This window comes from Lepus europaeus, chromosome 1 (assembly GCF_033115175.1).
Source record: "Lepus europaeus isolate LE1 chromosome 1, mLepTim1.pri, whole genome shotgun sequence".
Classification (NCBI taxonomy): Eukaryota; Metazoa; Chordata; class Mammalia; order Lagomorpha; family Leporidae; genus Lepus; species Lepus europaeus.
The window spans coordinates 144,359,458-144,376,097 of record NC_084827.1 but is presented as its reverse complement, the minus strand read 5'-3'; the positions used below and the strand labels follow the sequence as shown (position 1 = coordinate 144,376,097).

General features: G+C 47.0%; 1 protein-coding gene across 1 annotated transcript in view; it reads right to left on the bottom strand.

The window, feature by feature from the left end:
• Positions 1 to 16,640, bottom strand: part of LOC133767119 (aldehyde oxidase 3-like) — a 136,162-nt gene that overhangs the window by 103,411 nt on the left and 16,111 nt on the right. Inside the window, exons 8-12 of the mRNA XM_062201333.1 lie at positions 14,040 to 14,120; positions 8,306 to 8,450; positions 7,776 to 7,868; positions 3,897 to 4,048; positions 2,111 to 2,204 (exon numbers count right to left, since the gene is read on the bottom strand). Coding sequence (XP_062057317.1) covers positions 2,111 to 2,204; positions 3,897 to 4,048; positions 7,776 to 7,868; positions 8,306 to 8,450; positions 14,040 to 14,120 — 565 coding nt within the window. The remainder of the gene's footprint in view (positions 1 to 2,110; positions 2,205 to 3,896; positions 4,049 to 7,775; positions 7,869 to 8,305; positions 8,451 to 14,039; positions 14,121 to 16,640) is intronic.

The following is a 16,640-nucleotide window of genomic DNA, read 5'->3' as shown; positions in this document are numbered from 1 at the left end:
AAGTCACCCAGAAGCCAGTTTGATGGATAAGGCAGCGGATCAAATTGGCTAATGTTCTTTCTGGTCAAAAGTCAAGTGAAAAGAGACCGATTTTCCTTGTGCAGTTTGTCAACCATGAAGTGTTCTCTTTTTTCTTCTGGTTTTTTTTTTTCACATAGGGGTCATTGCCCCAGGCTGGTCCTGCTGGATCTTCCATTTCCAATAAATTCACCTGACAAGATCAGTATAAAACCAGATGTTTCCTAGTCAGTAGGCCTTTGACACCATTAAAGATGTCGTGGTCCTCATGAATCGTCTCCCTCAGATTCCACCGCAGTTATAAATTTCCCCGTGGTGTTGTGAAATAACAAGGACTGCATGTGTTGGTCTTTGCTTCTGGTTCCAGACACAGAAATCCTCAGATCTTTGTAATTTCCCGAATGACAGGAGCATCTGTCGCAGAGGTCCTTAATTCCTGGGAGTTTCTTGCAGGGTAAGGGCATCTTTTACTCTCATGAGGTCCCTCCTGACGGGCAGTTGGAAAGCAGCCGCTTGCCGGGAAATCCAACCATGTGATGAGAGTTGTGACTTTCAGCAAAGCCCAATGCTGTGACCAGTCATGCCTACATAATGGAGCTTCCACAGAGCCTCAAAAGGACAGGGTGGAGGTGAGCATCTTGGAGGCAGAATTTGTGGAGTGCCAGCAGGGTAGCGTACCCAGAGAGGACATGGTGGATTGAACAGGACACTTGGCTCCCCAAGCTCATGGAAACGTCTACATTCCCATTGAGAACTTCTGTTTCAGACACTCCTATCATTCAGGGAATTATAAAGATTTCTGTGTCTGGAACCATTCACAGTGACCAACACATGTAGTTCTTGTTATTTCACGATGCCACTGGCACTTTTCTATGGGAAAATGTATAACTGCAGTGGAATCTTATGTTAACAGTGATTGGATGAAGGCCAGAGAATCGATCTGATTATGGCATCTGGTAGATGGACCTGTGGGAGGTCTTTGGGTCACTGGGGGCTTGGCCTTGAAGGAGGTTCTCATGGAAGCGTTGGATGCATAAGCCAGGCGTGCTTCCTGTGTCTCTCTCTGTTTCCTGGCTCCCCATGTGACTGCTCCTCTACGCGTGCTCCAGTATTCCAGCCTCCATCAGACCCCAGATTAATGGGCTCCCTGAGCTTGAACTGTGAACCTCCAAACTGAGCCAAAACCAAGCTGTTACTTCCCAAGAAGCTCTTGTCATGCATTTTAATTAAAGAAAAGTTGACTAATCCAGGGCACAGAGACTCTGCCCTTCCCCACGTGCCTTGGCCTACATATCTCTTCCATCTGCTCTTTCCTGAGACCCTTTCTAATATCCATTAGAATAAAAGGCTAAGGAGAAGTGTTCCCTTTGTCCTGTGAGCCACTCTAGAGAATTACTTGGACCCAAAGGAGTCAGGAAACCCCAGTTTATAGCCTGTTGGTCAAAAGGACCAGAGGCCTGGACACGGGATTGACAACTGAGGAGAGCAGTCTTTTGGGAGTGAGCCTTTCACTGTTGCATCTCATACCACCTCCAGGTAGATACTCTATGTCTGCTGGAGAATTGCTTAGTGTGTGAAGAGCACCACCTGCCCCCGACACACACACACACACACACATGTAGTGCCAGACATGTCCAGTGTTGAGTGACGTGTGACACAGAGCATCAAATATACATTTTTAAAAATATAAATGGTATCTTTAGAACCTAAACATGTAAGTCAAGGACAAAAAGTAAGTCACAAACCCATAAAAATGCACTGCCACTAAAATAAAAATCTTTCTTCATTACAGTACACTTGCTGTGTAGCGTCAGTTCATCACAGGTGTGTTATCCTTTGGTCATGACCAGGTAAGAAAAAAGGCCAGTTGAGATGCTAATTATCTACAGTGGTATTTTTGATAGCCTACAGTTGTTCATTTCCACCTACTCTCCCCACAGTGTGTGTGTTCTCAGTTATATCCACAGCAAAGTACAAAGTTAGCATTGCATCCAATGACTTCAATGAGGGATGCATGTGTTATCCTACAACCGTATTCAATATGTGTTTCTAAAACTGACATCAGCACCTTCAAGGGAATGCAGTAGCTCACCTTTTGAAGCAACATTGAGGATGCAATTGCCTACTCCCAAAATGGGGTTGAGATCAGAAGTCGACAGCCTGCTAATTATATGACCGCCTAAGGACTGAAAGAAACATTAGTCAGCAACCTTGGGACTTTCCTGGTGAGTGCTGAATTAAACAGAGAACGACATTTCTATTCAATCTGACACAGCAATTAGAATCAAAAGTGCCATCATGGATGAGCGATTGTCTTGCAAATCTTCAAATGTTTGAGAGGAACCTCCATTCCCTTTACTTGTTTACAAAATACAAATTGTGAAGGCAAGCAGTGGAAATAAAAAAGTTTAATGCCAGCAATTTCTGATTTCTGATTAGGAAGGGACTCAAATTAAGATTTACATAGGTGTCAAAAAAAAATTTACGTAGGAAGAATTAATTCTGAAGCTATGCTTGTGTGGCTTACACAATGATAGACAAGAAATGGTTAAGCAAATTAAGTGAGGGAGTAGCAAGCACATGGATGGGGAAGGTGGCAGCAAGATGTGGGGTGAACTAGGAGCTGAGACAGAGCTTGAAAGAGGGGGCACTGCAGCAGCCCTGCGACAGCGACATCTGCAGGATGGGAAGAGTAGGAACTCTCCTAGCCAGGGCCACTGAAACCCTCCCCATGGGCTGCAGGGCAGGTACAGGAGTGTGGAGCTGAGTAAGGAGATTCAGATGTGAGAAGGGGGCAGGGGAGAGATGGCCTATGGGCCACACACTGTAATGTGGGATGAAGCTGCCACCCTAGGCGTGGCCATTACTAAGGAGGTTGTCTTTGGAGAATGCATGGTAAGTGATGAATTGCAGATGGGAGGACTGACCGGAGCCTCTAATTCAGGCAGCTTAGTACTGGGCCTTCAGGGGACCCAGAAGAAGCCTGAAGAGACACAGAGCCCTAGCCGTCACAGAAGAGGAGTTGGACTGGACCACAGAAAAGCCAACAATTACTTCATTCCAAGGGACTGATGGTTAGCAAGGATAACCCTGCTGTTCTAGTTACCGGTTTGTATATGACATTTACAGTGGGTAGTTTATAGCTCTCTATAAAATATCTTTTAGAGTTACAATACAGAATTACACTAAAAGGTTAAGTCAAATGTGTGATTCTCATTTATATTTGTTATCAAGTCAGCTATTTTCTCTTTTTTTTAAAGATTTATTTATGTATTTATTCATTTGAAAGGCTGAGTTGGAGATGGAGAGAGAAACTCTGTCATCTACTGGTCCACTCCCCAAATAGCCACAACAGCTGAGGAAGAAGCCAGGAGCTTCTTCCGGGTCTCCCAAACGGGTGCAGGGGCCCAAGCACTTGAGCCTTCTTTTGTTTTCCCAGACCATAGCAGGGAGCTGGATTGGAAGTGGAGCAGCTAGGACTCGAACCGGCGCCCATATAGGATGGTGGTATCATAGGCGGCAGCTTTATCTGCTCTGCCAGAACACCAGCCCTAGCTATTCTGTGAGTCTGTTAGTTGTCTTTATAACGTAACAAGTGAAGGAGCTCCTTTGGGAGTTAAGCATAGATCTTTCTGGACTGGATAGATCTTCAACAGACAATTACAGCAAGATCCAGGCCATAGACGAATAGACGAGGGGGGCAGCCACCCCTTCTGCCCCTCATGCTGCCAGGGTCTGAAGAGAGTCCATGATTCAGCCACATGAAAAGCAGAGATACAGATAACAGAAAACGAAAGAAATAGAGTGGGACCCACTCCCTCCTCCCGGATGTCTGCCGCCTCCCCCGGGCCCACCGACGGCGCCTGCAGAGGACGTACTGCCATGTTCCTGATCTGCTGTCCCGCCAGGGTCCTCACGTGCTTCAAGAGAGCGCGATACGTCTGCGTCTTCTCTTCTGGGAGCTCAGAGACCACATCAGCCAGGACGTCCCTCACCTGGGCCAGCCTGAGGCCAGCACCCAGGCTCAGCCCTGAAAGGGGGACGCTTTGGTTACGGCTCTGGGAAGAAGGCCAGAGTGGGGACACAGTGCCACAACACCAGCTTTCCCATTCATAAATGCTCCTTTGTCCCGGTTATTAAACGAACAGAAACTCCTTGCAGACCACCTTTTACATGCTGAAACGCAATAAGCAAGTCGGAAAGGCAATCAGAACCATCCCAGGGTTTGGTTGCTCTTTCTCCGAGGATAATGCCCATGCGCCCTTCCTTGGCACAGTACGGCCCAGTGCCCACCTTCTCCCCCCATGCTGTGTGCCAGCAACAGGTGCCGTCTTTGGTCTCCGGCACTTGCTATGGGCTTTTCCTGCCCTCTTGCTCCCACCTGACTTTGATCCTAGCAGGAGAAGTCTTTCCTCACTCCCCAGTAAGGCTGGGTTGTCCTGATCCTGCTCCTCTGACACCACGTTCTCCTGCTGCATAGCACCTGTCACAGCTGCAATTGGCTCTTTCATTTGAGTGATGATCTGCGTGGTGTCTGTCTTCACCAGCTCTTGTAAACACCACGAGGGCCAGGTCCACACCTTCTTCATTAAGCCGTTGTGTCCTCTGTGCCTAGCACCGTGCTTGTGTCCTGGTCTACCTTCACCACACCCTCCACAGGCTTAAAGCTGAGCTCGGGTCCCGAGCCACAGGGCTTCCCTGTGCCCTCCTTAGCTACTGCATTTCTATCATTTCCTACCAAATTCCTTCACAGTTCCACGTGATTGGCACAGAATCATTCTCCAATTGAGCCGTACTCCCAGGTGAAGCTACAATAAATGCCAGCCTCCTGCCTGCCCACCCCCCACCTCCCTCCACGAAACAAAAGTTCCTGAGAACCTATGGGTGCCAGGCCCTGTTCTGGGAGCTGAGAGCCCGGATGAGGTCTCTTCTGTTAGGAAGCCACCATTCTAGTGGGAGGAGACATCCACTACCAGAAAACTGAATAAATAAGAAAACGTAATGTCGTACATCAGCGCTTGGGAGGAAACAGAGGCAGGTGATAGGGTAGGAGTGGGCATAGGCTTGTAACCTCCTGGTTTTCATCATGTTGCTTTCAAAGTTCTGCCATGCCAGGAGCTGTGTTTAGGAAATCTTGCTAGGAAACTGAAAAATCTCAAGCAACGAATCTCTACTTTGTAGAAGAATTTTCTTTACCTTTCTATCCCACTCTGTTCCATAATCATGAGCTTAAAAAAAATTATCAAATTATCATTGCTTATGTTTCTAAGAACATAATGGTGTTTAAGATTCTGTTTTATCAACACATTAATTCACTCAGCAGGGGGAGCTCATGCTTTAATTTTGGGAAGTTGGACGGGAACAGCTTTTGGAAAAAGAATCTGCAGTGAGCTTTGTGACTCTCATTTTAAATAAGGTTTGCTTGCAGTAGTTCTTGGAGCTGAGACCATTTCATTAAGCATGGTTTGAATTTCATTTGCATAAATGTGCCTGATAAATTCATTTCGTGGCAGAATATCCTTCAGTAAGGTTCTGTTTTGCTTACCACATATGCTAATTTGGAACAAGTGTCCCAGCTCAGGAGTCTAAGGATTTATCTAGAAAGAAGACAGCTGTCCACCTGCCCATTGCTCTACAGCTTCTCATTATTACACTGTGAACTCAGAACATAAACTTATTTGACCTGTTTGAACATGGCTATGATTTGACCTTGAGCACTTGCAAACAAAGGTCCCTGCCCTTTGAGATGATAACACGGATATTTATTTAGGCCTCAAAGGAGGTTTACTACAACAGGACTCAGGTTCAAAGGCAAAACAAATAAAGATCAGGAGAACGAGTTAACTTCTCAGATAAAGAGCCAGAACCATGAGGTTGACTCAGCAGTAATGAAACCACAGGTGGAGCCAGCAACACTAACAGGTGTGTGTGTGTGTGTGTGTAAACTACAGTTTTCCAGTTGTCCAGAGGACTACAAGGTGACAGAAACGGGTGTTTTAGGTAGAAACTTCCCTAGCATCGCCGCGTTCTCATTGTACTAGTATATTTCTACAAGATAGAACAAAAAGGTTTTTTTTAAAAATCTGCATTTTTCTAGTTATCAAAGTCAAACAGATTTGTTAATAGAAAATACATGAAAAAGTGTGAAGAAGAGCATAAAAACACAAGATCTTTTACTTAGTGCTTGCACACTTATATCTGGCTTTAAAATCAAAGTATGCGGTGTTTTCAATGGGCATTTATTTTTGGCTTTTCCTTCCTTCAGAATCCCAGACTTTCTGTAATTAAAATTTAAAAATCACTTTAACAGAGCTAATCCCCAATTAGCCCAATTGTGGAAGCATCCCTTAGAGGGTGGAGGAGGCTGAAAGAATGTAGACCTGTAAGATATCAACATCCTGTCACTCGTCGTCTACCTCTCCTCTCCCACAGGACTACCAGCTCTCCACAAAGAATCTTCTCTCGGAGCCTCAGTTCACCAGCAGACAGCCCAGTGCCTGGCACACGGTAAAAACCTCGGGTTATAAAGTTAATAAACAAATGAGTGTTTAAAAAATCGTCACACTTTGTTTTAAATCTTTGTCAAGCAAACTGATAAGCATTTTATACTGGTATTCTATAGTTTTCATGACTTTGTGACTATTTTAAAACTGACTTTATGTGAGTGCAGTTGAACATCTTTTCACTTGATTAGGGGTTTTTTTTTTTTGTTTGTTTGTTTGTTTTGTTTTGACAGGCAGAGTTAGATAGTGAGAGAGAGAGATAGAGAGAAAGGTCTTCCTTCCGTTGGTTCACCCCTCAAATGGCCTCCACGGCCGGAGCGCTGCACCGATCCGAAGCCAGGAGCCAGGAGCCAGGTGCTTCCTCCTGGTCTCCCATGTGGGTGCAGGGCCCAAGCACTTGGGCCATCCTCCACTGCCTTCCCGGGCCACAGCAGAGAGCTGGCCTGGAAGAAGAGCAACCGGGACAGAATTCGGCGCCCCAACCGGGACTAGAACCCGGGGTGCCGGGGTCGCTGGCGGAAGATTAGCCTAGTGAGCCGAGGGCCAGCCTTGATTAGGGTTTATAGTCCTTGCCTCTTTCCCTCCTTCCCTGCTGAACGATGGCCTTTGTACTTTGTTGAACTCTTGGCTCACTGGAGTGTTAAACCTTTGACTATAATGCGAACTAAAATAAATTATCTCAAAAGATAATAACTAAAATATTAAGTTGAATAAAATGGTTTTACCCCGCTGGTACTTTTCTCTAAATAATGTGGATCTAAAGAACTGAGTGTTAATTTGTCAAGAAAAAAATTCCTGCCTGCCCTTGGCAGCTTTGGGACAATCACCGTGGCCAGTGGCTTGGCTGAGTTGGAGAAGGGAGACTAAAAGACTTCCTGGTGAAACTTGAGCGACTTAGCAGGGAAGGTGCTAGCTGTTTTCCTCTGCTGGGGAAGAAACAGGCTGAGCGCTCCTTGACTAACCGAGGTGGCTAGAGACAGCTGGAAGGGCTTCTGGGTAAATCAGCAACATCGGGCAAGTCCTGCTCTGTGTAGGGGCTTGAATCTTGAGACAAGAGGGACAGTCTTTTCCAGGACTTTCTGAACCTAGGACATGGTCTTTTCCAAGGGCTGATGTGGTTCAACATTACAAGAGCCAAGGAGGTCTTCCTGCAGTCCCATGACCCTATGACCTGGCTAGTGACAAACAGCCCGAGCTTTCTTTAACAGAACCATCTGCAACATAAGCGCCGTGTTACGGTAAATGAGAACACACCTTCTTCTGTGTTAGTCACAATAAACAATTCCAAAATCCTTGCAGGAGAGATAATAATGGGAGGGAAAACTCCTTTGAACTTCACAGCAGGCCCTAAAAGATAGAAGAATTCTCATTAGTGGGAAAGAAGCGATTGAGATCTCATTTAGCAAGTAACGCTATGACTTAGAAGTGTTTGTGATAGGCCTAATAAACAAAGTCCCCCTACAGCCGAACTGAGTCTGACCCAAGCAGTAAACCATCTGTGGATTTCTTCATCCTAGAACCCTGTGACAGAAACAGCTGCTTTACTAGTCACTGATGCCTGAGAGCATGGAAAATGTAACCTCAGAGAAATCTAATCGCCTTCTGCTGGACAAATTGTTCTTCAGGAACCAGAGATATTAATCATGTAACAAGTTGGCCATCAACCAGGCAAGGGGTTGAGTCTGAATCATCAGGTATGTGTCTGGATTTCTGAGTAGATTCCAGAACTTTCACTAATTTAGATTTTCAACATAGAAGAGGGAACCGGGTCCTCCACTACCTACCTAGAGAAGTGTTCCCCATCACCAGAGGCGCATTGGGGTGCTCCATTTTCAGCTCCAGGAGGTCTGCCAGGGTTCCTGGGGCAATCCAGGTAGTCTTCTCCCCGTGGAAAGTCAGAACTTTCTTTTGGGGATCTTCTGCCATTCTCTGCAGGAGATAATGCAGACTTAATGCTGATGTCAATGACAAAACGTGACAAAACGCACAGACTTTATTGCAACTCACACACAGAACAATGGATCCCACCACGGATCACAAAGGCTGGTACTGGCAGGACTACGCTCCCATCTGGCTACAATTAAATCCACTGTTTTGTGTGATTTGTTTTCCATCTCTTATAGCTTGAAAAGAACTAAGTGGATTTTAATGAAGTCTTATAAACAAACAAGAATCCTGTGTCCCACGGAGGAGATTTACAACATCAGACTTCCAAATGAAGAAATCATGACTAAGTTACAAATAGTAAGAAAACACCAACGGGGAGCTGTATTGCACAGAGGGTTGTGTGCTATTTATTATCAGGCAAGCTTGTAGAATGGAAATTCACTGACCACATCTGGAGGCGGAGGAGCCAGGTTCTAATCCCAGCCTATCCACCACGTAGTCTGGAGGACTTAGGGAAGCCCTGGCACCTCTCCAGGCTAGGTTGTTATATCTGAAAATTAGGGATTTGAGTAGATGATATGAGAAGTCTTTCAGTCCTCAGATCCCACTGAATTATGCAGTAAGGCTGGCTGTTTGGTTGAGCAGTGGAAATACAGTGGAAACAAAGAATGCTGGGTTTATTAGAGCCAGTGGGGCCCTTCCTCTCACAAACCATTTACTGCTTCCCAAGCAACATTGCGGGTTTTCACAGCACTAGATTAAAGTTGGTCTTTTCTCTGATCTAAAATTAGAATAGTGGTTACTTGAATGACATTTTTTCTCTAAAAAAATGGCTGTGGCAGGTGACAAGGTGAATTGTGTTTGAGGAGATAGATCTCTCTACCCTGAGTGGACATTACGCTAGTGTACTTGAATCAAAACAGCACATGGTATCCCATAAAATGAGTAATTTTTTTGTGTCAATCAAAAATAAAACAATTTTAAAATAAGGTGGGAAATGGGGCTGGCACCATGGTGCAGTGGGTTAACGCCCTGGCCTGAAGCGCTGGCATCCCATTTGGGTGCCGGTTCTAGTCCTGGCTGCTCCTCTTCTGATCCAGCTCTCTGCTTATGGCCTGGGAAAGCAGTAGAAGATGGCCCAAGTCCTTGGGCCCCTGCACCCACATAGGAGACCCAGAAGAAGCTCCTGGCTCCTGGCTCCAGATTGGCGCAGCTCCGGCTGTTGCGGCCAATTGGGGAGTGAATCATCGGATAGAAGACTCCCCCCCCCCCCCATTCTCTCTCTGCCTCTCCTCTCTCTGTGTACATCTGACTTTCAAATAAATAAATAAATAAATCTAAAAAAAAATAAGATGGGAAAGACAAATATGACATAAATACTTACAAGGGCAATTTGCACATTGCCCATGCTGGCTTGGGCAGTCTTAATTTTCTCTTTTCTTTTTTAATGGACGCTTTTGCTCCCCGTTTTGATTTAGCTCAGATATCACCTAGTACAGTCATAATTTCTAGATCTAAAATTGCCTTTATTCCATGAGATCTAATTAAATTTACTGCAATTCAATGATGTTCAACAAAAAACACGGAAAAGCCCTTGAATGCCAATTGCTTCTGTACTGAGAACCACTGGTCTTGTTTTACAGAAGGAAAAAGCAGTGAGGCCCCAAGAGAGGAAGTGACCTGGTCAAGGTGATACAGGTGATTAACATAAACAGGCCATGAACCCAAGGGCTCCTTGCCCTGAGCCCTGTGGAACTGAAATCACTCCGTGCATCTGAAGGAGGCCTAGTTGAAACCATTTCTGTTGGTTAATAATAAGCCAGGGAACCGTTTCTCAAGATGGAATTGAATTGTTTAATTTGTTGGTAATTAACTTTGATGATGCTCCAGCAAGAACATGTTATGCACAAGTATTGCTTTCTGAGTAGGAACCATCAAAAGGCCAAAGCTTTCGGTGAAATTTCCATTGTCTCTGTGGATGATTTCATGCTGAATAATTCCACATCGAACAAAAACCACGGTGGAAGCTGTTGGAAATGGAACAGTACTTAAAGACAGGTTGGCTGAATGAGAATTCTTCATCATAAGGATTCTGCCAACATTGCTTTAAGTTATGCGTTTTGTTGGGAAGCGAGACAGCAAGGTGGGAGTCCCCAGGAATGAATTCAAATCCTGATAAATGAAATAATTGGTGTGTTCCTCTCACCAGGCCCACTTCTCAAAGTGTAGTCCAGGCATTCTTGGGGGCCCCGGAAGTCCTCTCAGGGGTCCCAGGTCAAAACAGCTTTATAACGAAAGATAGGAATTTTCTTCCTTCTCATTCTCTCCTGAGCACGTGGTGGGGTTTTACAAAGCCTGCATGATGTGTGGAACCACCAGCAACTGAATGTAGAAGCAGATACGTGAATCCAGTTGCCTTTTTATTTAAACCACTATGAGAGAGATTTACAAAAATGGTCACTCTTCTCACTGATTTTTTTTGTGGAAAATATAATAATTCCCCATGCACAAGATGCTATTTGTGCTAATGCTCAATGGGCTTTCTCTTGTGACTTGTGAGGGAGCAAATGTGTAAGACATTTTCTAGCTTTATTTCAGACCACACATGTCGGTAGAGATAATCCGCAGAAACAAAAGCTCTTGAGGGTCTTTCATAAGCTTTAAGGGTAAGTGGCTCTGAAACCAAAAAAGTGAGAATCATGGTGTTGGGGAATGGGGAAACAGCAGTCAACCCTTCTCCCCCGGGGCTACTCAAGCCCATGGCCTGGGAAGAAAGCAGCCATCGTGACTGGAATCGCCCTGTCCGAGGTGGACAGAGCTGTGCGGGATGCCCAGGGGCTTCCCCCCAGACTTGGAAGGACTGTTTTAGTGAAAGGTTTCTGAAAGAAATAGAGAAAGGGGTCTGGCCATCCAGACCCCTCCTTCCACCTCTTAACAATTCAGCATCTCCTTTTACTTCTATTCTTCCCATCGGTATTTAAATACATGCAAGACTCGGCCACTAATGGAGAAGGCAAAAGGCAAAGCTGCTCATCCCCAGACTCCCCTGAGCTATTGCCTTGTAAATTTTTTCTCTCTGCCGGTTCTGCAAAGTACTCTGGTAAGTCATTCTCTCCGTTTCTTGCCTTCCTACTTTCTCCTCAATACAGCCCTCCCTGCTTTTGCAAAGGTTAGTCCCGGGGGCCGCAGTGCCCTTCCCCTCTCGGCCTACCTGATCTCTCAGCACATCCCCTGTGTCTGACCACCCTGAAAACACTCTCCTCCCTCACTTCTGGATGCCTCCGGATTCTGATGGTTATGCCCGCTTGCTAACCTCTGCCACCCCATCTCTCGGGTTTACTTGTTCTTCTACCTAATTTGTTAGCCACTGGAATTCCCTTGGACTTAGATCCAAGTCATCTTCTCAGCTAAGTTTTCAACTGTGTCCATGGTTTTGATCCCAATTACTTGTCAGTTTATACAATCAGCCCTAACCTCATCTCTGAGCTTTCAACTACCCACTTGACACTTCTCTTTGGGTTTGTTAAAAGGCTAGGATATGAAAATCTGAATTTTTGATCTGTGCCCTGTAAGGTAGCTTGACTCCAGTATCCCTAACTCAGTAACTCATTGTGCAAACTCTACCAGGGGTGGGGAACATTTTTGCTGCCATGGGTCATTTGGATATTTGTAACATCATTCACAGACCATACACAATTATCAACTTAAAAATTAGCCTGCTATGGGTTTATTGAATTTTGAGTTCTGTCTGAGTTGCCTCTGCAGGGCCAGACCAAATGATTTCACCGGCCTCATTTGGGGTTGGATGTTCCCTGCCCCTACATGCCTAGAGGTCACTCTTGACACAGATTTGGAAGACAGAGTTAGAGAGAGGGAGGGACACAGAGATCTTCCATCTGCTGGTTCGCTCCCCAACTGGCCACAATGGCCACGACTGGGCCAGGCCAAAGCCAGAACTTAGAACTCCGTCTGGCTCTCCCATGCGGGTAGAGGGATCCAAACCCAGGACATCTACTGCTTTGCCAGGTGTGTAGCAGGGAGCTGGATCGGAAATGGAGCAGCCATGATACGAACCAGTGCCTGTATGGGATCCCAATAACGCAGGGGGCGGCTCACCCCACTGTACCACGATGCCAGCCCCTTCCTTTTTCAACTTAAATCTAATCTACCACAAAACCCAACTTATTATCTCTCTTACATGTCTCTCCCATCCGCACCTTCTCTCCATCTCCACTACCTACACCATGATCTTTGATGCCATTGGCTCTTTCCTGAGCCACAGGATAACTCCCTGCCCCCCTGCACTCCCCTGTGGCTCCTCCCAATCTTCTGCACACAGGAGTCAGAGGGAGCCTTCAAAACTGTAGACACGGTAAAATTCTCTCCCGGCGCCGTGGCTCAATAGGCTAATCCTCTGCCTTGTGGCACCGGCACACCGGGTTCTAGTCCCGGTTGGGGTGCCGGATTCTGTCCCGGTTGCTCCTCTTCCAGGCCAGCTCTCTGCTGTGGCCCGGGAGTGCAGTGGAGGATGGCCCAGGTGCTTGGGCCCTGCACCCCATGGGAGACCAGGAGAAGCACCTGGCTCCTGCCTTCGGATCAGTGCGGTGCGCAGGTTGCAGCGCGCTGGACACGGTGGCCATTGGAGGGTGAACTAACGGAGAAGGAAGACCTTTCTCTCCGTCTCTCTCTCTCTCTCTCTCACTGTCCACTCTGCCTGTCAAAAAAAAAAAAAAAAAGACTCTCTCCCAGTGAAAGTCCTTTCATGGCTCTGTGTTGTCTGTGAAACTCATCCGGATCTGGCCTCTGCCTGCCTCCGCCTCACTCTAGGGGATGAAGAGGGAAACAGGAGGAAGCCCCCAGCGCACCACGCCCTTGTCATCTCCATTGCTTGTCTCACCCTGGCACAGGCCAGTGCATGTGATTGTCACTTTGCCCAGCAGTTCTTCTCCATATTCCATTTCTTTCCCTTTCCCACTTCCCAATATTATCTATGGAGAATCCAAGTTTTAGCTCCAGCTTGGCTCGCTGGAGGAGCCTCTCGGAAAGCCACCCTACCCCATCTCTAGCTCTCTGCTCTATGCCTAGAAGCTGAGTCACAAGTCTGTAGGCTCTGTTGTTGGCTGTTATTGACACCCAGTCTAGCTCCTCCATTTGCCTGGGAGATCCCGAGGGACACACAGTGCCCTGCTCCCAAGTAGAAGTTTGTGAAATCAATGCCTAAAGGAGTAATTTAAAGAGATAAAGGAAAGGAAGCAGTTAAATGCTCTGAGCCCTGGTAGATGATCTCAGATAGGAAGCTTGGAACTGCCCTCACCTGCATACAGTGTGTATCCTGAATTTGCCTTGAATCAGAATCTGAATAAAGATACCTGGGTCCCAGAATAGATCCTGTGATGTCTTGTTCTGGACTCCAAGGAAGAAAGCTTCCATTAGATGAGCGATTAGGGACAGAGTGGATCTGCCCAGGGACAAAGTCTGGAGGAAAAAAAGCCTCTCACAGGTTGAGGAGGGTGACAATAGTACAAAGACACCTGCAGGACTAATAGTATTGGGCTGATGGGACTGCTCCTTTCCTCACAGCCAGAATCAAAAGAGAACTCAACCCAGAGGAAGAGACCAAACAGAACATACCATTAGTTCAGGTGGAAATATAAGCTCCTGTGTTGGGTCCAAGGGCTGAAAGTCTTCCTTGTCATACAGCTTGGTGCAAACCTTAGGAGAAGAAACTCATGGTTTAGTCTTTTCAACGAAAACAAAGTCAAAGGTTGAAGAGCATCACCATCACTAGCAGTCAAGTGTTGGGTTTCTCCGGTCGGAAAGGCCTGGACAGGGGTAGATGGACGGGACCTTCAGCTTCACCCTGGCTGGAGATGGCTGGGCATGGGCGAGCAGAACCAAACTGGCCCTGGGCGTGGCAGTGGAGATGAACTGCAGAGATGGGTAGCAGACACCAAGTGTCAAAGAGTGGTACCAGGACAACTCCCCAGGAAGTCAGGGAGTGAATGGATGGGGGGTTTCCTGGAGGAGGTGGGAGAACAGGGCATGGAGCCAGTCCTGATGCAGAGAGGCCATCTGTGGAGCGCAGAACCAAGTCCAGCACACCCTCCTGACTCCGAGGGGAGAAGCTAGCAGGAGACAAGGTGAGAAGCAGGTCAGCTGGGACTGTGCAAAGTCTTCAAAGCAGGCTTCAGACTTGAGGCCGTATTTGGGGGCCGATGGAGTATTTGGCATTTCTAAGAAGATGAACTGGACTGTGTTCTGCAGTGGTTCTCAGCCCCAGGCCTGTAGACTGCTGCACCTGTCCCCTGAGACAGGTGTGAAGAAGCTCAGAGCTGTTCTTGGACCACAGCAGAGAGCAGAGCGAGGTCTGGCTGATCCAGGAAGACTGCATTTCAGAAAAGCTTCCTGAGCAATTCTGAGAGCTCTGCCATGAGTTGGGTCAGATGGGTGGTGTTGGCAGGTAGGCGCCCAGGAGGGGGATCTGTTGCACTAATCTCAGCCTGCAGTCCACTGCAGTGGCTTTCAATATGGAAAGCCTGGGCTTCAGAAGAGGTCAGCCTATGGAAGAGCCCTGGCAGCTCTGCCAGCCAAGAGTTGGATCACTGGAAATGGACCTGCCCTGGAGTCAAAGGACGCCCAGGTCAGAGCCACAGATCTTATTGGCTCTAAGCTGAAAAGCCCTGCACTTGGCCCAGCTTCCAAAGTGACCACTGCTGTGGAGGGGAAGGCCAAGTAGGGTCAGCAACATTGCAGGCAGAACTGTGAATTTCCTGTTAGAGTTGCAGCCTGCATTCACCTCACCAGCTCTCCTCCCAGGCTAGTTAGGTAGTGGAAGTCAACCGGGTGTCTTTCCCAAGGAGGTTCACATCTCCCTTATGATGTACCCCATGTGAAGACATAGATAGGTCTGGGCCTCATAATTGACGAGGTCTTAAAGCCCACCAGATTATTATCAAGCCCCTTCTTTCAGTTTCTATTTGGCTGAGACAGCACCATTCTTAGGTCCTCTAATAATGACTCTGTCCTTTGTATCTAGCCCACTTGGGCCTCATTCCTTTGTAATCATAGCCTCTACTCTAACATCAATGGCTCTACTCCCAACCTGTGTATATTGATGGTCCTCTCCCCTGCTCAATGTTGGATGATTGTTCAGAATTTTTTTTCCATGGACAAACCCCTCTATCCACAAAAGATGAGTGGTCTTGGCTGGGATTGCCTTTAAACCATGTTCATCAGACAGTCTTCACAAGGGTCCAGAGGACCCCCCCCCCCGCCCCATTTCCTCTTCTCTATGAAATCCTCTCTCATTACCTGGTTAATGCCACTCCTAGGATCATTGGTTGCTATTCTCACCCTATATTGTATACTACTGTGTCTGTTTAAGTGTTTATAGGAGTTGATAATGGAACAAACCAAGGCCTTCAGCAACCAGAAGGTCAACCAAATACTGCTACAGGGATATACTTGGCTCCTCACCTAGGAGATAGCAGCTTGAGACATTGCCCTATGCCAGCAAAGAGTACCTTGTCATCCCATGTCAGCAGGAAGTATCTCTAAAGACAGATCATTGTCCCTCTACCCCTCCTGGATTTTTGGGACTAATGTAATCCCACACAACTCCTGCTTTATAAAAGACAAAATGGGGGATGTTAGTAAAATGGCTAGGTCTTATCTATGGCGCAATCTACACCCTGACACCATCCCAGGCTCTAGCTCCTGCCGCCATTGCTGAAGCCAGGTGGCCACATGGCCCAAACACCAGTGTCAAGCTCCACCTCCATCCTAATGGGATTCCTTGCTCCTGCTTCCCTGCCCACCACACCCTCCCTCCCCCCCCCCCCCCGGGCAAAGTTTTAAAAGGACCTGCTCCTGAACACATGGCTCTCTCTCTCTCTCTTCCTCTTTATCTCCTGACCTCTGTCTCTGTCTCTCTTACCCTCTCCTTCTCCCTCTTTTCTTCTTCACCCCTCCCCTTGAGTCTGTCGAGTTTCCCCCAATAAACTCTTTCCCTTAAAATAATAATAATAATCATCTCAGCCTGAAGGAAGAAGTCTGGGGCAGGGGAGGGGAGTGCAGAGGAGAAGGCTCAGCTGACTCCAGAACCTGTCTCTCTGAGAACCGTGAGGGTTAGCTCTGGGGGAGAACACATAAAAGATGATGATGATGTCAACATAACCATTGACGTCACGAGAGAGTCCTGTGGAGAGGAAGAGGGGAGTTGTGCTGGGTATG